This window comes from Mytilus edulis, unplaced genomic scaffold, assembly GCF_963676685.1.
Source record: "Mytilus edulis unplaced genomic scaffold, xbMytEdul2.2 SCAFFOLD_930, whole genome shotgun sequence".
Lineage (NCBI taxonomy): Eukaryota > Metazoa > Mollusca > Bivalvia > Mytilida > Mytilidae > Mytilus > Mytilus edulis.
In genome coordinates, this window is record NW_027267795.1 from 1 (window position 1) to 25,926 (window position 25,926).

The window sequence follows — 25,926 nt, forward strand, 5'->3', positions numbered from 1 at the left end:
GACGTTCCCTGTAAGCAGGGAATACATGTATCCCACACTTCCTGACTTGTGCCCAACCTGTTCAAAGACAAAGTAGATAGATTTTAAAGCACGAGTCTGACCATTTTTAATCAAAGTCTTTAAGATTTTATCCTTTAAATAGGAACAGATGTTAGACACAAAGCAAATCAAGATGCACTCAGCAGGTTGAAAGATGCTTCAGTTTTTTTTTTATTTTCAAAAAAGATCACCCTTGTACACAAACAAATCGTGTGGCAAAGCATTTTGTTTGTTTTCCTTGATTCCGAATCATGTAGACGCTTCAATGCAAACATACCTTGACTACAGCATCAGAAAGATATTACCAATAACCAACATATCAAAAAAAAATTGTGGACAAGAATGGCCAATAAAATTTTTCGGGTCGCAGTGATTTTACGGGGTCGGTCGGGTGAGGGGAAACAAACAATATTTTATTTTTGGCCTTGCAGTAATATGTTAACACTTTAAAAGCATCTCACATGCATTATCATCATTTATTACTGATAAAGAAAGTTTATACTGTGACCATGAACATATATATTGTTAGATATACTGTTCCCAGCTGTCACATTGTACTGGATTTTGAAATTAAAATTTGTCAAAAAGTAGTTTTGAGTTTCTGTATATAAAATATTTTCTGCTTTTTCTTTCTTTTACATATATCTTTTGGTTTACAATTCTAGTGTTTATATTCATTTTCCATGCATAGGTGTAAATTAGATGTATTTTTTCCCTGTTTGGATTTTTTTTGTAGCTGATCGCCAAAACCCTGATTTACCTTATCGGCTTCCGGAATCGGATCCAATATTGCAAAATTTTGTCTTCACGGCAGCCATTGTTATTGTGTTTACAATGTTGTTTTTGTCAATCAGATACGATTTTACTCGAATTTACACATTATTTGTCGGCAATTTTCTGTATAATGCTAGCGGTTGAACAAAATGAACATCTCTGTCATAAATAATAATGATAAAAATAAGTTTTTATATCGTTTATTTGGAGACTTTGGTGAAAAAGTTTGCAAAGTTATTTCTTATTTTCTTACAAGTGAAAGGGTGACTACGTCGGGGGTAGCTAGAAACCAACTGTGCAAGTTAAAATTACGCTTGCAAAAACGAAAGATCACTGACCTCGGACCACCACTTATTTGCACCCCTGCCTCCAAATTGAAAAGATTCGAAAATTTCGTCTTCTAATTTGAAATTGCCGCCAACAGCATAAACAGTAGAACTTATCATATAATAGACTACTGACCTAGTTATACTACGTATTGATGACAAACAATATTCCTACGACTTTTGTCATTTGGGAAATCTAAACTACTTGTCTTAAGTGATTTTTCGTCGATTAAATATTTCATACAATTGTTCTTTTGACTTCTTAGCCAAAAGCATAATAAACTACACAAGAATTTCTAATGAGCACTACTTCCTATGTGTAACTTCAAAACTTTTGGATGATTTGACAATCATTTAAGGTTTTTCTGGTCATATTTTTTTGTAATCCAGAATAAAAAGTATTAAAAAAGTGTTCAATTAGTTATATATAACATAGAAGCCAGCTAGATAATAACAATGGCAAGTATTTCAGCATTTATTGGGTAGAACATAAATCTAGGGTCCTCACATATTATGCAGCTTAACTGCATAAAAAACTAAAGGCTCTTAAGAGCCTGTGTTGCTCACCTTGGTATATAAACTTGGCCAAGTAGTTACAGTGAAAATTGTTAAAAATTGACTATAAATGGCAATAACTTCTTAGGGGGGTCAATTGACCATTTTGGTCTTTTGAATTATTTTTAGGTCTTTTTTTGCTGTACATTATTACTGTTTACAGTTTATCTCTATCTATAATAATATTCAAGATAATAACCAAAACAGGCCAAATTTCCTTAAAATTACCAACTCAGGGGCAGCAACCTAACAACGGGTTGTCTGATTCATCTGTAAATTTCAAGGCAGATAGATCTTGACCTTATAAATAATTTTACACCATGTCAGAATTGCTCTAAATGCTTTGGTTTTTGAGATATAAGCCAAAAACTGCATTTTACCCCTATGTTCTATTTTTTAGCCATGGTGGCCATCTTTGTTGGTTGGCCGGGTCACTGGACACATTTTTTAAACTAGATACTCTAATGATGATTGTAGCGAAGTTTGATGTAATTTGGCCCAGTAGTTTCAGAGGAGAAGATTTTTGTAAAAGTTCACAAATGACGACGATGCTGGACGCAAAGTGATGAGAAAAGCTCACTTAGTTGGGCCAGGTGAGCTAAAAAGGTGAAACAATTCAAACCAGAAAACCAATACTTTTAATTGCAGTTTATTGAGCCCTTGATGTTTAGCTTTATGTATTTGATAACTACAACTAAATTTATCCAGGTTGTATCAAGTTTATATTACATCGTCAATTTTTTTCATGCTACCTAAGCTATATGTACAGGCCTCTACAATAACTTGTTTTCAACTTGTCCTGTAGGACAAGTACATACCACAATTTACTTGTCCAAATGAAATTGTTACTTGTCCAAAAAATTTCTATTAAAAATAACCCAGAATTTTATGTATTTCTTTTGAATGACGGTATTTATTATAAGCAACAGAATGAGGTAGCAAAATGAAGGTACTGATTTGTCTTGGTCCCGAAATGTCTCCTGCCTTGTCAAACTGTCTATCAATCATGTCTACTAAATTTGTCTCATACGTTGCCAAATTGTCTATTAAACTTGTAGCTGAATCTTTCGAGGTGACGAACTTACTGTCCTGTAAAGTTACCTTATCTACAAAGCGCATCATTGATTCGGATTAATAAGACTGGTTTCCGTAGAATAGTATACTTTTTACCTGTTAAAAAGTACTTGACTAAGAACCAGTTAAAAATTATCTACTGCAAGTAAACATGTTGAAGAAAAGGTTTTGCATTTGAATGAACAGAATCCAGAAACATGTCAAATTAATATTTGTTTTCTTGTTTTTTGTTTATAATTACTTTGTTCATCAAAATTGGATTAAATATATTTTCTGCAGAATAATTGCACTTGTCCCAACGGTCAAGCTTGATACAGCTTTTACTTGTCCGACCTTTTTTCCCTCTGGTACTGGACAATCAGACAAGCGTTATTGTCGAGGCCTGATGTATAAAACAATAGAAGTACCTAATGCAGAAGTAGTGTCTTCTAAGGTACTCTGTTCATCATCATCACAAATACTTTTGTCCACTGAAATTACGGTCTGTATATGCACATCTTCAGAGCTCCCAGTGTCAGTGGACATCTCACCAAACTGTTCCATCTTGAAAATAAATATTGTTCCTCATTCATTATGTACTAACCTTGTGTTCTGATTCTCAAACCCTGGTAGCAAATCTCATGTTACAAATTCTGTTAATATGAATTAATAATAGTGTTCTTTATGATCCAGAAGATTAAAAGAGGGAATAAAGAATCACTGAAAAATAGGAAATTTACAGAAAAGGTGGAGCAGCAGGCTATAAAGTTTTGTATAGACATTGGAAAAACGCAAACAGAAACACACAAAATTGTTTAAAGTCTGAAAAACATAGCAAAGTTAGTCGTTCATTGGTATTCAAGTGACACATGTTTGGGGACGGAAGAGACATTTGAAAGACAATGAGCCGGAAGGTATGCCATCTTTCAGGCAATTAAATGCCATACAAGATGAAGTTTTGAAAGTTATCAACATTGACCAGCGACTAACAGTTCGCAAAGATGCAGACAAATGTGACATTTCTTTGGACTCCAACACACCACATTTTAGCAAATGATTTAAATAATTTATGTATTGAGTATGTGACTTCTTACAGCAGAACATTAGATTAAAAAGAATGGAATTGTCAAATCAATTTATTAATTTTTTATCTCTTGAATACATACGATTTCTAGACAGCATATCAACAACCGACGAAAGCTGGTTTTATAACTACAATCCAGAATTTAAACAACAGTCACCAAGACAATGCACTGTCCGACTCTTCTCTAAAAAGTCATCAAGCAATTAATTTACTTGATTTGAATGTCTGGAAAATCCTCTGTATATAGCCCTGACTTAGCGTCAATGGATTTTAAGGTATTCCCACGCATATCTTTTCTCCGTGGACAAAGGTTCGACGATTTACCTATACTAAGACAGGAAGTAATGAACATAATCTTTAAAATGAAAACAGAACCGTTTGAGAACATTTTTGATGACTGGTTAAAAAGATGTAATTAATATGTTGCTTTGAAAGGAGACTATATACGTAGAGAAATGTTGAAATGTTGAGGTTGTGGAAATAAATATAAATATATGTTTGGGTTCTCCAGCTGAGAGTTTCTTATGATTTTTAAATTGATGAAAATATGATTATTTAGGCAGATACTGAAATAAAATTTGTTATAGTTATTGACCAAGCAAGTCGGTATATGGGATTTAATCTGCACGGCTGTGTGACCCTATTTAACCTGAACGATGTAGTTTGGGTTAAAGGGTCACACGAGCCATGCAAATTAAATCCAATATACCGATTTGATTGGCCAATAACTGTTTAAACACATGATGCAATCAATTTACGTGAACCTTTTGGAAATGTGGACGATATTCCACAATCCATGTATCCTATGAAAGTCTCTTGAAGGGTAAAGAAAGGGAGAAATACGACTTTGGAAATTTTTAAATTAATAACTTTTTTTATATTTAGACTTATTCTAAAATTGCGATTAAAAAGTAGATTTTTTTTTTCATTTTGTTATTAAAATTAATTCCCAATTTTTACTTAATTAGCCATGACGATTAAGACTTTAACAAATTGTGTAATTTGAAATCAGTGTATGAAAAAAAAATCATAATTGAAAGATTAATTGCTTTTGAAATTATTTCCCCGGCTCATTGATATGCTTAGAGAAAGATGAACCGAGAAAGATGTTATATCATCTGAATTTAAAATGTTACATAAACAGAAAATACGTTTCTATTTCCAATCTTTTACTCCCCTAACCCCACAAATTTCTTTTTTATCTACTGTATTAATTTTAAGACACGTCCATCTAAATGAAGTCTAATTTTCTCCAGCTAATCCCCCTGTTATGAAACAAACTTAAATATGATCCTCATTAATTTGTTTGAAATCACATTAAGGTTGCTCGAGTGTCTCTCTTCATCTTGGATTTTGAAGAAGCAGATAACTAAAATTGGTCTAGATATTTGATGAAATGTACAAAGGAGTAGGTCCGGTAAGGGCCGATTTTGGCCTCAAATTTTAGGTTCATCTAAAGAAAGATTTTGAACACCTTTTAAACACTTAAGTGTCTATTTCAATTGATTTAATTCGTGTATGTGAAAGATTTTGACTGATTTAGTAATTAAAAACGCTCTGATTTAAGCTTAAATATGAAAAATCTATCAAATATGCCAAAAACCGTCACTTTTCAGATGGTTTTTGTCAAAAATGATATTTGTGCATTGTATTGTCAAAAACAGCTCATATTTATGTAGCAGAAGCATTTTACTTTCCAAAATATAGCTTAAAGATTACATTTTCACAATTTTGTAAAACTGCTATATTTTGGGGACAAAAAGGGGTCTTACTGAACCTACTCCTTTTGAAAGTTGTATATAATTTAAAAGACTTTTGATTATAAATATAGAAAATTGTGTGTTTTATCATAACTACAGTTGTAATTTCTCAAAAACACTTTGTTTGTGTTTGATTCGATTTTTTTCAACTTTGCCAAATAAGGGGAGATCACTCAGATAAAGTAATTTTTATAATAGAAAGTGTAATAAATTTACCTATATTGATATGTAGCAAGAAAACAAAATTGATGACCTCATTTTTTCTTTTTCTTATCTGAAAGCATGTTATAAGAGCAATCTTCTCACATTTTATCAGTTCTAATAGTACGTTTTCTTTTTATTACACACAATTTGATTTTCCATGCATAATCTATACACTATCTGACAATTTTGCACAACCTGTAGAGTGAAAAAAAGTCCGGTGACCCATACTTTTATGAGAAAGGTTTAAGCAATAATAATATATTGTTTTGTAGTTACACCAGGACATGTGGACCCCCCCCCCCCTTTTTTTTTTTTTTTTTACAAAAAACAATATATAATTAAAATAACATTTTGAATTAAAACCAAAAGTATACAGATCTTTAGATTAATATAACAAAGAAGTGTGTAAAGTTTTAAAGCAATAATCATAAATCATTTTTGAGATACAGCACAACATGTGTAAACCCCCTCCCCCTCTTTTACAAAATACTCAATAACTCAAAAATGAAAATTTAATCATCACCAAAAAATTCAGATTTTAAGATTATTATAACTAAGAAAGTGTGTAAAGTTTTAAGCCATAATCATAAATCGTGTCTGAGATAAGGTGCAACACATACATGTCAACCTCTGACAATGGGAAATCATGTCATGACATGACATATGTCAAAAAGCGTGTGAAAACGCATGACGTAGATGCGGACTTCTTAATATGAATGTGGTAATGTTGTGAATATAAAAAACAATATATATTCTACTGTGAACTTTTATTGTATTAAACACTGGTCTGTTATGTTGCTTTTAAAGCACCACCACTAGGCACATATTCAAAACAACTGCCAGTTTCAAGTTTAGTTGCATTTATTCGATAACAGCACACAATACAAATGTAACATAGTCAAGTTCTGATCAGAATCCAGTGTCAATTCTTTATAATTGAAAAGGCTCTCCCACAGTAGGAATTGATATTAGCTTCATCAAGATTTGAAAGAATGTCATAATGTTGGGGTTTTTTTTGGCAATGAAAATGTCATCTATTATCTCTGCCATTGCTCCCACTGGCTATTGCCTAGTTAAAACTGAGTAGTTCATCAGAAGAAAGCGGGTACTATGAGAGCTGATCCAACAGTTCTGTGATATTTTTATCCCCATGGCCTGTAGAAATCTGTTGCCGTTTTGGCTAGATTTGAAACTGAAATTGAAAGAGAAAAATGTTTTATAAATTGATTTCCATTAGATAAACATGTTAAATGCTTATTCAAATAGCTACATTGTATATCTCCTCTCACATGTATTGTTTTTTTATCATTGCAACATAGAATGCACAAATTATGCGTTACTTGTCACTTGATCATTTAAACTCGAACTCAAAAATATAATATATAAATCTTGTACCTTGCCGTACACATCGTTTTTGGCTTAACAATCGGCACTTTAGACGATGGTACAGGAGGCCCTGAAAGTGACCTCTTTCTGTGCACATTTCCACTATAAAGTGAATTTTAAAGAAAGTCACAAAATCGTTAAAACTAATCACAAACTACTTACCTTTTACTGTTTGTCATATAGAAAAATAAACAATGTGGCAGCCAAACAATTACTTCGAATTTTTCGGTATTTATCGCCGAATAAGGAAAAAACCCGAGAATAGCAATATCACTAACGACCATAAAATGAAAAGAACGAAAAAGCGTGTAATTGCGTGTAAAGTGGTGAAAAGCGTGTACACGCCATGTGACAAAATCCTTGCATTGTAAACCGTTGAAAAAGCGTGTATTACACTCGAATATCATGTCACTTGACATGTATGGTGCAACATGTGAAAAAAACACATCCTGTTTTAGTTACAAAGTCCTGTAACTCAAAAAGTGTTCATCTTATTTTCACCAAAAAGTATACAGATCATTTGATCATCATAAGAAACAAGTACATCAAGTTTCATAAAATTTGGATAAATCGTTCGCAAGTTGCAGTGCAACATGTTTACGCCGGACAGACTGATAGACGGACGGATGCCAAACATTTGTATACCATAATACGTCCCATCAAAATTTTGACGGGCATATAAAAATTTGGGCAAGTATCCTGTGATATAAAAATGTCATAACTAACCAAGCAAAAGATAAAATAGAATCTAACCACTAGCAAATAAATTGTTTACAACTTTGAATTATACATATTTCAAGATTTGTCCTACTTATTATGCTTTAACTACACTTGTTTCATATTCTAAATTCTTTAATACTCACAGACGAATCTATAGATGTTATATCTTCTTGAAATGATGAAACTACAAAACAAATATTTTTGTTTTATTTTCAAAACATTAAAATCGAGAGTGCCCAGGCTGAAATGAAATGTCTTGCCTACTTTATGATCATAAAAAAATTAATTCTCATTAAATCTAAGAGAACAAGAATGTGTCCATTTGAACACAGATGCCCAAATCAACCTATCATTTTCTATGTTAAGTAGACCTAAAATTGGGGTCACAACTCTAATTTGGCAGTGAAATTAGAAAGATCATATCACAAGGAACATGTGTACTAAGTTTCAAGTTGATTGAACTTCAACTCATCAAGAACTACATTGTCCAAAAACTTTAAACTAAAGCGGGCATACGAACGAACAGACAAACAAACGGACATACAGACAAGAAAACATTATGCTCATAAATAGCCATTAATATTGGGCATAAAAAATGTATGTATTTAATGAAAATTATTATTGCACACCACTTGAAACATTTCCACAGAGCCATCTCCTATTAGTCAAGTTATTTAAAAAAAAAAAGATCAACAGTGCCTAATAGATATAGGAAGATGTGGTGTGAGTGCCAATGAGACAACTCTCCATCCAAATAACAATTTAAAAAAAAGTAAACCATTAGAGGTCAATGTACGGCCTTCAAAACGGAGCCTTAGCTCAAACCGAACAAGAAGCTATAAAGGGCCCAAAAATTACTAACCATTCAAACGGAAAAACCAATGGTCTAATCTATAAAAAAAAAACCCAGAGAAACGAGAAACATGTATGAACACCATACTTAAGCTTAAAGAAGTTCTGAATTTGGATTGTAATTGAATATTTGACACAGCACTGACTTTTGAACCAAATATAGTTGATAGACCAACTGCCTAAGAAAGAACAAGGTACAATAAGGCCTGTTTTCAAACAAAATTTGAAAAATGAGAAAATAGGGGGGCCAAAAACAGGACTTATCTTACTTTGTCCTTTAAGATAGAAACTGGACAATAAAAAACTTAATTTTACCTAAATCACTAATCTATAAAATGAGATTGATAATGACAATAACAACTGTACTTTTATGAATTTCTATGCCATTTGATAGCAACATTTCTGATTATTTGTATTACAATATACCTTTTCCAGTCAGGAGACATTTTCCCACATACATTCTGAAGTCATTCAAATCTTTTTGAGACATATCAAATTCTAGCGTTGTTCCAGACAAAACATTTTCAGCCATCTGAAATAAAAGTCATGTTTAGAGCTGTTCCTTTAAAACATACATACTTTATATAAATAAGGATGTTAGTTGTCTTGTTTGAATTGCTTTACATTGTCATTTTAGGGCCTTTTATAGCTGATTATGTGGTATTGGCTTTGATAATTGTCGAAGGGCCTTACCGTGACCAATAGTTTTTAATATCTGTGTCATTTGAGCCTCTTGTGGAGAGTTGTCCCATTGACAATCATACCACATTTTTTTTATGGTACTAAGGGTAGGCACTTGGAAAAAGATGTTAAAAACCTAGAGCCATTATTTTACAATTTCACTTACCACCTTTTTATCATTACAAATTGCAACTAAGATGGCCATTGTTATAATATAGTTCGTTGTGTTACATTTTAATGTTGTGTTTCCGTTGTGACGTTTTGTTTTCTCTTTTTTTTTAGTGTGAATTCACATTACTATAAGACGTGTCACGGTACTTTTCTATCCCAAATTCATGTATTTGGTTTTGATGTTATATTTGTTATTCTCATATGATTTTGTCTAAGGCTTAATCCGTTTCTGTGTGTGTGTTTTACATTTAAATGTTGTGTCTTTGTTCTCCTCTTATATTAAATGCCTTTCCCTCAGTTTTAGTTTGTTACCCGATTTTGTTTTTTGTCCATGGATTTATGAGTTTTGAACAGCGGTATACTACTGTTGCCTTTATTTCTCATTGGCACTTATACCTAATATTTATTTAAGCTGGATAACTTGATGTGCTTTCTTTAAAAAATTGACAGGGTCATTTACACTTTCATTCGATTTAAGTAAGAATTATTTTTTTCAAAATCCTGGTTAAAAACTATAATAAATCTCAGACTTTTGACAGTAATAATGTAGTTTTAACAATGATTTTTATCTGTATTTTCCAATTTCTAGAAAAGCACAATAATTCATTGTTCCTTATATATAAATTCTATTGCTTAATAAAATATATGGTTGACAATGGCTTGTTAAATTTATCCCAATATGTGTAAAATCTTTCTATGAAATTTCAGTTATCTGAGTTGAAAGCTGTAAGAGTAGTTGATTGAACACCTCACTTTTTTGCTTTCTTTCCAGCTTTTCCCCGATTTAAGAGGTTAACTGACCACCATGTAAGACTATTTTTCTCTAAACTTCCTGTGTCAATTATAATTCAATTTGATTTTGGAGATAGAACAGTTCAGTTATGACAAAAACCTGTAAAATGTAGAAATCTGGTATTATAGATAAGTAGGGAGATATACCACCTGGAATTTTTTACAATGGTACAAGATAAACGATACCATAAAGTTCCTGTGATGGTTACCCGATCTTTATCCTATATGCTTCACATTTTGTGATCAAGATATCTATTTTAAAACTATTATAGTTTGAACATTAAATTTTACATATTCAAGTTTTTGCACTAGAATGGGAAATTAAAATCATTTTGATTTTAGTAAAGCAGGAATTCAAGTGTTTACAGATTCAAATAAATAATAAGTTGTCCCCTAATAGAAATTGTTTTTGCAATGAGCTATTAATTGACACCCGAATCTTTCCTATATATTGCTCCTTATTCTATTAAGGGACTATGTTGCAAATACTTGGATGCTTTCTCTTTTGGGGCTCGAACCAAACGCTGAAAAAATGCTGTGCAAATGAAATCATCTGTTTTACACTAATCAGAGATCAGTAAAGACATGTTAAACGATTCTTGCTTAGAAGTATAAACAGAATAAACACAGGTTTAGGACAAAGCTGTTGAACTTGGTTTTTCATTTTATATAAGCATGCACTATTTTCAATCATGAAAATGGGTCCTACTTTGTAGAATTTTATTGCAAACCAAATAAAACTTTTCCACGGATTAATCTTCTAATTTTCACTCTATTTAAACTTTTGTCCCATTCAATAGATACAAAAGCTATTGTTCTCTGTGTAGTTTTAATTCACAGGACCATTAATTCTGCTTAGAAAAATCTATCACTCTGATATCATTTAACCCCATTAAAAAATCATCTTCTAAATACATGTTTTAAATTAAAATAAACTGCATGTGATGTTTAATATTTTCAATATCAATAATATTTTCTCAATCTGTTCATACTGACAATAAATTGACCAATAGCAGATGACACTGTGGTTAAGTTTCATTTGATTCTCAATTGGACATAGCTGTGACCATTGAATCTCAAATTATATGATCTAATAATTTTAGAGAGAATTAGGTAGACATGTTGTTTAATCAAAAAAAAAAAATTCATCCAAATTTAAACATAAAACTTACTTTCAGAACGTACAAGCCACACGATATGTCATCCTCTTGTTTAGAATGGAGGAGACTGCCTATATTCCATTGTGTGGTAGCAATGTCCACTAAACCTAGTTTAGACCTCTCTTTTAAAAAAAAACTGGAAAATATAAAAAATTAACATTCAAATTACTTCTTTTCAACATCAACTTTCTTTATAATTTTAATTACAGTATGTACTAAAATAAATTGTATAAATTATCTTTCTTAAATTCTTTTTTTTGTAAATTCATTAGGGTGTAAAAGTGTTGACTGAAGTTCATTTGGTATGAAGCATATGGAAGCACTTCATTCTTAAAATGTGTACACGGTCAACACTTTTAAAACCCTATGAATAATGATGAAATTACAAAAAGAAGTTTTCAATACTTATAACTACATTTTTTCGCAATGTTCATGAAAACCAGTGCTTAGCTTTTGCGCCAATTGGCATTTCATTTGCACCACAAACCATATTTCATTTGCTCCAATAAGAAAAAAGTGAAATCACAAAAATACTGAACTTAGAGGAAAATCAATTCCAAAAGTTCATAATCACATGGCAAAATCAAATAACAAAACGTATCAAAAACGAATGGACAAGAACTGTCATATTCCTGATTTGGTAAAGGCATTTTCAAATGTAGAAAATGGTGGATTAAACCTGGTTCTTTAGCGCTAACCTTCTCACTTTAATGACAGTCTCATCAAATTCCGTTATATTTACATTGACACCTTTCATTTACGTCAATAATACAGGTAAATAGTTTTAAAAAATGATTTTTTTTCCAAAAAAGACTTTTAATGTTAAAGAAAGTTTCTGTTTGCATAATAAAACATACTAGTATTCATCAGAAATCAGTCATAATGTCAATGTATATTTGTTCCACCTAACAGAAGTTCCAATGGAAACTTTGTTATAAACAATGTCATGATATCTGTTCCTGTTGGAACAAATATTCTATACCATTTATTATCGCTATTTTGTGCATTTTTCTTTTGATCTTTTTTTGTGATAATTTTCATATCATGCTTCTCGCTTGAGATGGAAAAAATTATCGCTAGAAACTAAGGAGACCACGTGGCGTTGCTAACGAAATTGACATGAAATTGACAACGTCGCCAAAGGTAAAATAGCGATAAACAGATTATCATTGGTCATCTCAACTCGATTGCTTTTCTCACTTTCGCTGTACCAGCTCAAGCGAAAAAATCAAGCTCGTTGAGATGATCAACGATAATCTATAATTACGTTAGGAACATATATATAGAATAACCATACATTGTCTCGAAATATCAATGTTATTTGTACAAGGCTTAGAAACAGGTAGAAAGCGAGGCTGTGCCGAGCTTTCTACCTGTTTCGAGCCGAGTACAAATAACAGATTGATATTTCGAGACAATGTATGATTATTCTTTATATACTGCAACTCTTATAACTGTTAGGCGAGTGACATTTTCAGAAAAGACGCTTAGTGACTTTAATGCACCTCATTCTTATGAATATAGAACATGTTTAGAAAGAAAAACTATATGAAAGCTTAGTTTGGACATTTTTATAGCAATTCAAAATAATAACAGTTCCTTCAGCATGGAAATCACTATAATATACTTATACAAACTGATAAACAGATTTTGTCATAACATCATTAAAGTGGAGTTAAAGTCTTATAGGATTGTAAGTATGTTTTATTTTATCACCTTGCACTTTCACTACTTGACTGTGGTTTTCTACTGCAGTTAGTTCAAATTTCTGACCAGTTGAACAATTTGATTTTATAAAACAAATTGCAATTTGGTCAGAATTTTGAATAAGTTGCAATTGGTGGATAGCAACACTTACAGTCAAGTCACTGTAAGACATTAATACTTGCATTTTTAACTGCAAACCTTTTGACTGCACAAACGTGAGTGAAAATAAATGCAGTCCTAATAAAAAAACACGTTAAGAAATTAAAGTATACAATCCCAATTGTCAAAATAAAGGTCATCTTGGGACCTAACTTTAGTTAATTCACCGCATTCTAATTTTGCATCTGGGGTCAGTTTCACAACAAATCTTTCGACTAAAGCTGGTCGTAAGTCATGAATAGTTCAGTTTACTTACGATTAATCTTGTCTTAAGTTTTTTTGTGAAACCGACTTCTGTATCTGAAGTTTGGTAAACCTTAGTGTTGCAGCTATATATATATATATGTCGCGGAAAGGATTCCATTATGGTTGGATCCATATAAAAAAAAAAAAATAACTGAAATATCCAACGGTTCAAAAGATATGGACCGGACACAAACCAGACAAAGACGAATCAAACAATGTTTGAAAACTTGACGGCTCAAATGTCAATGCCAATGTCAAAAATGAACTGATTTAGTTTATGAAGAACCACATGCCATCCCATAATACATCTCTGAACTTAGTGTGTTTAACATCAGTTCTATAGTTCAAGGCAATGCATTTTATATTTGAAATCATTGGTTTTTGGATGAACTGTATACATGTATGAGTTACCCGATTTAATTTGACATGGGCCGCAAACAAGTGGGGACTGACGGACGGATAGACTTAAAATGTGGTTCATATATCCTCTTTAACTTTGCTTGTGGTCAAAATGAAGTATTTAGGTAAAAACCGTCATTCTTTAATTGTGAGAGGACAATGTAAAATTGCGTGAACCTGTATGTTTTATTGACGTCATAAATAAAACTGTACGGAAAAGCATTGTCAACGTCATAAACAAGGTGATATACGGTCAGTGACTGTATATCACATATAAATATACAGTCAATACAATTTGACTGCTCAAACAGCACAGCTGCAGTATATACTGTAATATTCATTCCTGTGGAAATAATATTCCAGAATATATGTTCCTTTTGGAACTAATATTATGAAACCATACAAGGTACATGTTTGTTGAAACTTCATTAAAACACAGTTACTTTGAACATATTGAAAAGAATGTTAATTTGTGACACAGTTCTAAGAATTATACAGTATAGTAAAGTTATAATTCTGTCCATCTCAGTTGTTATTCTGGCTTTAGAAATTTAGAAGTTATCTCAACGATTTTTTATATGATGCATATATATAAGCTATTAACCGTATGTGTGACCACAAAACATACAGACTTCTTTCCTCTGTCTTTGAACTGATAATGTCCATCTATACACCTCATACATGTGAACACTAATTGACTTTATAATTTTTAACCTCAGTTTTGTATTAGAAATGAGTACAGGAGAAATACTGAAGAAACAATTTTTATTCACAATACAACAATGAATATTTAACTTTTTCGTTATGTTACCTGTATTGCCTGTGAAATGGCGCAAATGAAGTTTTTATATTTTGGCGCACTTGAAATTTAACCTTGTGGCGCAAATGAAAGATTGGATTATTAAAAAATTGGGGCAACTACTATCAAGTTTTTCTTTTACATACCTGTGAACTTAATTGTGAAAACATGTATCGTTATATGTATGTTTAAATTCATGCAATTCATTTTGAAATGAAGAATGACGCGAGCTTGCTGTTAGCCAATCAAAATAATGTATAATAATAATACATACATCTAATGTAAATAAATGTTATCTAAAAGTATGACTCAATAAAAAGAACATTTGATACGATAATTGATTACCGGGAGTCTTCAAAGTTGTTAATGCAGCAATGTTTCATAATATTTGTTAGTTTCAAGGGGGAAAAAATGAAAACTGTATCAACTATAGTGATTTAACAAAATGCTTCCACAACTATGTATAAAGTAGAACCAAAAAAAGGAATTTCAAAAGTTCAAAGAAAATGAATATAAGATTTCAATAATTAATATGATAGAATCTTTTGAGATGGTCTTAAAATTAGCAGTTCAGTTAACTTTTAAACTATGTTGTTCAAAAGGTGAAAAATTTTCATTATTGGGCTACCAGAATCAAATATAATATATCAGAGATCAATTTAAATTACAAATGTCACCATGCTTGTTAACTGAAAAATATTAATCCCCTAAAATTTTAAATCATTACTGCCTCATAGTTTTACAAAAGATGTAATTTTTTTCCTCATTCTTTACATGTACTATTCTAAAATTTTAACTTACAACCAATTCTGAAGAAGTTTTTGTTCTGAGAGAAACAGCTCACCCATTGGATTGAAATACAAGATAATTTGTTGTTGTAGTAGAATAACCTAAAATTAAATCAGACAGAGTTAAGACACAAATAATCATAAAAAAAAAATTATCATCCTTATACAACCAATTGTTTTCAAATCCTCCATTTTGTTTGTAACAAGTATTTTTCTCACAACATTCTTTGAAAAAACATTGTATTTGACGCCATATTTAAGCAAAAGGTCCAAGGACACAGTTATAGTCCTTTGGTTTTCGTTGTCTACGAATATAGTCCCTAGTGTAAACAGTGTATAACTTGCATGTTTTATTTGATACACTTTCCCAATTTATTTCTTGATATTAAATGCATGAAATATTAAGTAGGGGGATGTATTTACATGTTAAAAAAATTTGGGTGCTGAATCTTTATGTTAAGTAGTGATTTGGTTCAGTTCAAAAAGGTCAAATTTTATCACGTCTGAAGCTGTCAAACTGAATTTTACACCCCCTTAACACAGAATTGTCAATATTTTGAGTTTAGAGCTGGTAGAAGTTTCTATAATTTTGAAATTACTTGTTTCACTGGAAGTACACTACACTGTAAAAATCTTTTTGAGAAAGAGCAGGTGCAATTTTTTTAATTTGAATTTATTGTCTAAAAGAAATGCACTACGAAATGATTGTGTTCTCGGGCCAGAATATAAATATACCAAATGTATTTAATTATATTATTTATGAATCAAGTGTACAAGAGGCTCGTTTGATATATTTACAATGTGACAGTCTAAATATAGAAATTTATGTATCCTCGAGGATAATTTCGCCATCAGCATGTGCACTGTAGAGCGAAAAGGATAATTTTGGCTTGTGGTGCCAAAAGGAGCATTTCCTTAAGAAAGCCTTTAAAGGGATTTATAGAGGAGGTATGGTAAGAGCCATTATTAAACAACTATACCAGGTTGTTTGTCTCTTGGTTAAATTCAAGGCAAGGATTAAATGCCATAACCCTTTGTTAATATCTAACCCTAGGTTATATTCTGTTGCCTATGTTGTGATTAAATTTAACCTTTTGTTAATAGATTACTTGATTCAGATTTGACCTTGCTTCAGACCTCAATTAAAATATTAATCAATCAATAGTTGTGTATATATAAGTATAATTCATTGTTTACACTGAAGATGAGAGAGGTCTTTAAATGTCCGATAGATATAAATTATTGGGTTTTCTACACATTTATATATCACAACATATCAGCTGTGAGCCACAGTTTAAACTTTTTGGTAAGTGAGCACAGATCAAGCTTAAGAGATTTACATTGTGTCCAGCAGCTGAAATTTTATGATATCTATATGAAGAAAAACCCAAATATCTGTTTATTGTCTACTACTGGTCTATTTCCCCTCCCTTAGACTTGAGCAAGCTGATAACTTCTCCTCACTTTGTACAATAATTACAGAGCAAATGAGTAGGGTAATGTAGGCATAGGGAAGGACCATAAATCAAATTCTTCCATTTCTTAAAACCATTAACAATCAAAAACTGAATTTTCAGATTGGAACAAAATACCAACTTTATCTGTTACTTGTCATGATTAAACAATAAACCAAATATCAAATCAATATCATCAAGCATGAAAAAAAAGTGTGGAAAACTGTATATATCTTATTAAGAAAAAATCGCAAAATCTTGGCAGCATTTACAGTTTAACATCTTATCTGTCACCGGTCCCAATATCTGTGTTTTTAGCGCTCACAGGGGAAATCTTTTATAGCTGGCTATATGGTATGTATTTTTTTCACAATGTAAGGTGACCAATTTGTTATTTGAACTCTGGTGGATAGTTGTCTCCATGCATTCATACCAGATCTCCTTTTATATATTATGTACATACCATAAGTGTCCAGTGGTTATCATTCTCATGAACAGCACCAATTATTGTATCAAACTCCTTGAAGTCATACTGTAAGATGCAAAAAACAAGAATTTACAGAAAACCAGAACAATAACTGTCCATTATTTACTCATCAAAAGGCATAGAGACTGTAACTTGAAAAGGTGTGTCTACTATTTTTGTTAAAAGTAAATGCTTGTATGGTTATATGTATGTGAAGGCCTTAAGGAAAAATAGTTTGTTGAAAAATTAACTGTGTTTACCTCATTAAAAAGAAATATCAATAAAATACTAAACTCTGAGGAAAATAAAATCGGAAAGTCCATTATCACATAACAAAATCGAATGACAAAACACATCAAAAACAAATGGACAACTGTCATATTCACAGGCACTTGTCTCAGAAAAAAATTTCCTATATACCTTAATATAACACAAGGTACTTAACTAAATTTTTTGAAAAATGACACCCAGTCCCGAATTCCCGTTATTTTTCGATTTCTCGGTTGTCAAACCTACTTAAACTTAATATGTCGTAAATCTAAATTGATTTATCTACACAATGGTATATGACACGAGTATCATTGTTGTCGGGATCATTAGTAGCAGGTCTCAGAAGTTGGTCAACGGGATTTTTTTTTGCATTCGTCTCAAACTTTGGCAACACTCAGTCCGCATGTAATTTTATACTGGTTTCTCATTGGTCAATCGTCTGGCTAAAAATAAATGTGGGAAATTTTGGTCAATTTATAACTCTACATTAGTGGCGTTGTGTACACGTGTGTATCATAACAAAATGAATGTCAAACAGCTTATAGCATTGAATGAGGTAAAAAATGGTCATAAAATTTTGCTTTTGGGGCAAAGTGGAACGGGGAAGAGCCATTTGGTCTGTACTATAGAACAAGAACTAAAAAAAGGGGGGGGGGGGGGGGGGGGAATGGTCGGCAGTCACAGGAACAACGGGAGTGGCTTCCTTGAATATAGGTGGGATTACTGTCCATTCCTGTTCCGGTATAGCAGATGGTCATTTTTCAAATGACGAACTATTACAAAAATTGACTATTGATGAATATTTTCGAAAATACAAGGGGTTCTGCAAGTTTAGGATTTTAAAAATGTCAATTTACCATTCAAATAAGGATTGACATACGTTTTTGTTTTGTTTTCCCTACTCAAAATAAAAATAAAATGTTTATATTAGAAATATACATACCATGAACAAATAGCATCATTAGCTAAATACATCTTTTCATGATACTTCAAAATTTCTCGCTTTTCAAACCTTTTGGAGTTATCTCAATATCTTATGTAAAGTCCAGAGAGAGTCTGAATGATGTCAATAAAATGGGAAAAATCTGAGTTCTAAAATTAGAAACTCCTGACACATTCGACAGACCTCAAAAAACACTTATTTGGGTTTGTTTGACATACTCTGTAAAGAATTTACAATAAAGATAATAATTTATAGTCAGAGGGAAGCTGACAGTTTTAATTTTAATAATTTTTATAATAATTCAATCACTGTGGGCTGGGTGTTGCCAAAGTTTGAGACGAATGCAAAAAAAATCCCGTTGACCGACTTCTGAGACCTGCTACTAATGATCCCGACAACAATGATACTCGTGTCATATACCATTGTGTAGATAAATCAATTTAGATTTACGGCATATTAAGTTTAAGTAGGTTTGACAACCGAGAAATCAAAAAATAACGGGAATTCGGGACTGGGTGTCATTTTTCAAAAAATTTAGTAAAGTACCTTGTGTTATATTAAGGTATATATAAAAAAAATATTCTGAGACATATTCCTGACTTGAAACAGGCATTTTAAAATGTAGAAAATGGGGGATTGAACCTGGTTTTATAGTGCTAAATCTATATCACTTGTACAAAAGTCTCTTCAAATTCCATTATATACTAAACTGCAAAAGAAATGTCACAGTAATTTGAGGCAAACATAATGGAAAAATTAATGCATTTTTAATTGAATGGGCGTATAAATACCCTTGTTATTTAACAAATCCGCATTATTTTAGTTCATTAATAGTTTTCCACTATCATATCCAAGATTTATTTAATTCAGGTCTGCCATTAGTGTTGAATACGTGGACGGTCATTTGTACTGTTTGTTGAATTGTGGTGTTCATGTAGACGTTGGATGGTGCCTACATTGCAGTTAAATGCATATGCAACGACTTGAGGTCGCTGTCCAGCATTCAAATGTCCTATTAGCTGTTCTCTTTATGGTGGGTTAAGTCATGGCATCAGTACTGCATCAAACAGATAATGATGACACGAAAACTTAGCACCTCTAAAATACCCTTATAGAGGCATGGACAACTTGCATCTCATAATCATGAAATGTGACTGTGAAACGTGTACAAGGACCTAAAGAGACAACTATTAGAACAACCAAATTAATGAACACAGCCAGCCATAAAGGAAATTTCAACATAATCTTAGCATCAATTGAAGAGAATTTACCTAAACAAAAAAATAGATAGATATTTTTTTTTAATACATATGAAATTGTTTTTTTTTTTATTATTTTTAAATATTCATTTGAAAATTTAGGCTTTCGACAAATACAAAGTTTCTTTTGCGGTTTAGTATATTTACAATGATAAATTTATCATAATTATCATTATTAACCTTTTATGCAACAATTTTACAAAAATTATGTCATCTGATACAAGATTTTAGATTTTTCAGCAACTAGGGGTGTATCAGGCCTTTGAAAACATACTACTTTTGGAAATTTTCAAAAGTATATATAGTAATTAAATAAACCATATGATCATGCCTTAAAAAAAAATACCTGATGTAATAATGAATGAATTTGTGGCTGATCATTAAATACAGCTGTCATAAGCACACTGTTGATATGGCAGACCTGGGGGAAATTTTCAGACAACATATACAAGTAGGCATTCATCACCTAAAACAAAAAATAAAAAGTTATAAATAGATAAACAAGCATGGTGTAGAAATCTAATTACTTGCAGGAATTATGCAAAAAAGGTGCATGTTCAATTTTCGTCTCACAACACACAACAGTGGCACGATGCTCAAAATATCGAGCAACTGTTGTACCATGATTGCAGATGACCTGCGATTAGACAAAATTTTATGTTGTGGCCCTGCATAAATGTATTTTGGGTTCGTTGTGACCAGGGCTTAAAGGGCCAATTAACCGTATTGGTAATGCCGACTTATTATTAGGAATTACTTTGCTGTACATTAGTGCTATTAACAGATTATCTTTATCTATAATAATACTCAAGATAATAACCAACAGCTGCAAAATTTTCTTAAAATGACCAATTCAGGGGCAGGAACGCAACAACAGGTTGCCTGAATGAGCTGAATATTTCATGGTAGATAGATTTGGACATAAAAACAATCTTATCTTGTAAGATTTGCTCTTACTGCAAGATATAAGCCAAAAACTGCATTTTACCATGTCCTTATTTTAGCCATGTTGGCCATCTTGGTTTCACAGGCGGGGTTATCGGACACAATTTTAAAACAAGATACCCTTTTAGATAATTGTGGACAAGTTTGGTTAAATTTGTCTCAGTAGTTTCAGGGGAGAATATTTTTGTAAAAGATTACAAATATTAATGAAAAATTGTTAAAAATTGACTATAAAGGGCAATATCTCCTTAAGGGAGATTTGGCCGTGTTGACTTATTTGTAGATCTTACTTTGCTGAGCATTATTGCTGTTTACAGTTTATCTCTATCTATAATAATATTCAAGATAATAACCAAAAACCGCAAAATATCCCTAAAATTTCCAATTCAGGGGCAGCAACCTAACAACAGGTTGTCTGATTCATCTGTAAATTTCAGGGAAGATGGATCTTCATCTGATAAACACATTTATCTCATGTCAGATTTGCTCTGGTTTGGTTTCAGATATAAGCCAAAATCTACATTTTACCCTGGGCATTGTTCTATTTTTAGCTATGATGCCAGTAGTTTTAGAGGAGAAGATTTTTGTAAAAGTTGAGGATGATGGAAGAAGACGGATGACAGACGCCAAATAATGAGAAAATTTGCTTGGCCCTATGAGCCAGGTGAGCTAAAATAGGCAAAATTTCCTTAAAATTACCAATTTATGGGCTGCAACCCAACAACAGGTTCTCCAATTCATCTGAAAATTTCAGGGCAGACAAGTCTTGACCTGATAAACAATTTTACCCCGTGTCAGATTTGCTGTAAATGCTTTGGTTTTAGAGTTATAAGCCAAAATCTTCATTTTCTATTTTATCTATGGCTGCCATCTTGGTTGGTTGGCCGGATCTCCAGACACATTTTTCAAATAGATACCCTAATAATGATTGTGGCTTTGTTTTGTCAAATTTAGCCCAGTAGTTTTAGAATTGAAGATTTTTTGTAAAAGTTAGCAGATGATGGATGCAGGACGCCCAACCATGGATGCCAAGTGATGAGAAAAGCTCACTTGGCCCTATGGGCCAGGTGAGCTAATAATTTTCTTACCTAAAAACTGAATTTTAACTTGGTTTATTGACTGCATAAATTAAGAATGTTATCTGTGTTGAACTGTATTTTTTTTTAAATGCATTATTTAACATGTTATATCACTCTGTTTTGATTATAATTATAACTCTAATAACAAAACTTAGAACATTTTCTTAAGTTCTTAACTTTTCTTTTATAAAGTTTAAGTTGAGATTTACATTTATCAAGAAATGTACGGAGCCCCGCTAGGGACAAAATAATATATTGTGCGCACAATTTAAATATATTGTGCGCACAATTTAAATATATATTGTGCGCACAACTTAAACATATTGTGCGCACAATATGATGTGGTGTGCGTCCAAAATTAGGAAAACAGTTTTCACTTGACTCATTTTACTGATCATTCAACAAAGTTAAATGTTCGTGGTTTAGACATAATCTCAGATACCAAATGCAATAGTTCTTCTATATTTGGTTGTATGAAACGATTTTAATGTCTAAATGTCAACTTGACAGGTATCATTTGACCTTGACCTCATTTTCAGGGTAAAGTGGTCCGGCAAAGTAATTTTTTGTTTTTGGTGTATTTCTCGGATACTATAAGCATTTAGCTGGATATATTTGGTGTACGGAATGCTTGTATGGTGTAATATTAATCTGAAATAAACGTAATTTATTCAGTATTCATGTCAGGAGTCGATACGAATGCACTGATGATTTTTTGCAAGAGTATTTTCATGTATCTAGCTAGCCCCATTTCAAAAGAAAACCTTATGCATTTTTCCATTCTGTCACTTTAAAAAGGACACATTGTGTAAAGTCAAAGAATTTAACGCACACTATATTATGTTGTGCGCACAATATGTTTAAGTTGTGCGCACAATATATTAAAATTGTGCGCACAATATATTATTTTGTGTTCACACTATATTATTTTGTGCGCAGTGCGCACAATATATTTTTTTTCTTTGCATGTCCCTAGCGGGGCTCCATAGAAATGTGACTTGTAGTTCATGAGAAAAATAACACTGTACTTCTTCAAAAAGCATATTTCTTTTAAAAAAAAGTACAGAGTATTATCTAATTTTTAAAACTATTTTGCCTCAGATTTGCTTACCTCATCTGAAAGCCAATGTTGGATGGTATTCAGAGCATCTATTGAGATAGAATATGGTCCTACTTTAGATATAGTGTTTGCATCTCTTGATTTAGATCTCCAAATCTCTGACAGAACTGAATAATTAAAAGATATACCATATAGTTAAAAAGATAAAATTAATCCTTCACAATAATGTCAAAAATTGAAATTCAGATGGAAAACAATAATCTTCAACCAATACAAGAAAAACAGAAACTTTTGTCGATTTAAAAAAAAAAAAACTACAGGAAGTTGACTTTCCCTTCTCCTGCAGTGTGATTATCTTGGTAATCTACAGGTGTTCTGCAAACGTACTTGGACTTTTAAGAAATCCAAATTCCTTAAAATAATCATATATGTTGGCATTTTGAAATAAAACAAGAATGTGTCCATAGTACACGGATGCCCCACTCGCACTATCATTTTCTATGTTCAGTGGACCGTGAAATTGGGGTCAAAACTTTAATTTGGAATTATAATTAGAAAGATCATATCATAGGGAACATGTGTACTAAGTTTCAAGTTGATGTAACTTTAACTTCATCAAAAACTACCTTGACCAAAAACTTTAACCTGAATTTCGCATTATTATTTTCTATGTTCAGTTGACCATGAAATTGGGGTCAAAACTATAATTTGGCATTAAAATTAGAAAGATCATATCATGGGGAACATGTGTACTAAGTTTCAAGTTGATTGGACTTCAACTTCAGCAAAAACTACCTTGACCAAAAACTTTAACCTGAACTTCGCACTATCATTTTCTATGTTCAGTGGACCATGAAATTGGGGTCAAAACTATAATTTGGCATTAAAATTAGAAAGATCATATCATGGGGAAAATGTGTACTAAGTTTCAAGTTGATTGGACTTCAACTTCTTCAAAAACTACCTTGACCAAAAACTTTAACCGGACGAACGAACGAACGGAGGCACTGACCAGAAAACATAATGCCCCTCTACTATCGTAGGTGGGGCATAAAAAACCTCACATGTTAACTGTTTGAAATCATGGTTCAACAAGTGAAAGTGTGAGCTACTGCTTATTGATGATACCACTGACAAATATTTCATTAAACAAGAAGTTGTTGAGTGATGGGTAAGAAAATGCATCACACAGTGAGGCTGACTTATATAAACCCTTTATTTTTCAAGTAGTAGCTGAACCATAAAACTGAGGTCAAAGACAATGGACATGACAGATGGAAAATTTTGTAACATGAGGCATCTATATACAAAGTATAAGGATCAAAACCTTCCACCTTCTAAAATACACAGCTTAAAGGAAGTTAGCTAACGTTGCAGATAGATCTTGTTTTGATGAACATTTCTACCCCATGCAGATTTGCTCTATATACCGTTAGTTCAGAGCTATAAGCCAAAAACTGCATTTAACCCTATGTTCTATTTTAGCCATGGCTGCCATCTTTGTTGATGGGCATGATTTGATACATATTTTAGAACGTAATATGCTAAGGATGATTTAGGCCAAGTTTGGTTCAGCTTCTTAACATGAGGTATCTATATACAAAGTATGATGTCAAAAGTCAAAGTCTTGTACTTTTCTGAAATATTAAGCTTTAACGAATTTAGCTAAGGCTACTGCCTCTTCCAGATCACTATCTCTATGTCAAGCTTTCTGCCACAAAAGTCACAGGCTTGACAAAAAAGATATTTAAATAGTCAAGTGTTATGGACTATTCATGATCATATGTCTATCAAATATACTGTTAATCATACACAGTATTTTGCATATATATGCAACTACAGTATACATATTTAATGCAACTAAAACTTTTTCTAGAAATGTATTAAAAACCTTCATCAGATCAAAAGCTTGTTATTTGGATAATAAAACAATTAATAGTGCATAATTTGTTAATAATACTTTTTTAAATATTTCAATATTATTTTTAAAGAAATCCACATTTAAATGTATCTCTTATTTGTTTTACCCCCATGCCTTTGTTATTATGTAATGGCTGCTATGATTATTGAAACTTCTTTTTTTCACAATTTCACAATTAAGTTGAGTAACAAATAATTAATGATCCAAGACATTGAGATTTTAAAATATTGATGTAGCAAGCAAGTTGAAGATAGACAAAAGGTAGAGCAAAGCTATAACAAGCACAAAAAATATCCATCTACAATTTTGATTTTAATTCACCAACCTTCTTCACAATCAACCTGTGACAGACTTCGTTTTTTGACATCCTCCATTGATGACATCTTTAAAGTTGTTGCAGAAGAATCTTTCAAGGGTGATACCCTGGTATGTTGTGTTGACAAAACATCATCCTCTGTGTCAGACTGGTCAGCAGCAAGTTGTGTTGACAAAACATCATCCTCTGTGACAGACTGGTCAGCAGCAAGTTGTGTTGGCAAAAACTCATCCTCTGTGACAGACTGGTCAGCAGCAAGTTGTGTTGACAAATCACCATCCTCTGTGACAGACTGGTCAGCAGCAAGTTGTGTTGACAAAACATCATCCTCTGTGTCAGACTGGTCAGCAGCAAGTTGTGTTGACAAAACATCATCCTCTGGGACAGACTGGTCAGCAGCAAGTTGTGTTGACAAAACATCATCCTCTGGGACAGACTGGTCAGCAGCAAGTTGTGTTGACAAAACATCATCCTCTGTGACAGAAGCAAGTTGTGTTGACAAAACATCATCCTCTGTGACAGACTGGTCAGCAGCAAGTTGTGTTGACAAAATATCAT

General features: G+C 32.1%; 1 protein-coding gene across 1 annotated transcript; it reads right to left on the reverse strand.

Moving 5' to 3' along the window:
- Positions 1-2,872: 2,872 nt before the first annotated feature.
- Positions 2,873-25,926, reverse strand: LOC139506028 (uncharacterized). Its single transcript, XM_071295318.1, has 10 exons — positions 25,893-25,926; positions 25,378-25,746; positions 23,183-23,298; positions 20,394-20,513; positions 17,573-17,641; positions 15,669-15,757; positions 11,570-11,693; positions 9,180-9,285; positions 8,045-8,085; positions 2,873-3,311 (listed from the first exon to the last, which is right to left on the reverse strand). The coding sequence occupies exons 1-10, from the start codon at positions 25,924-25,926 to the stop codon at positions 3,138-3,140; spliced, it is 1,242 nt and encodes a 413-aa protein (XP_071151419.1). The 3' UTR covers positions 2,873-3,137.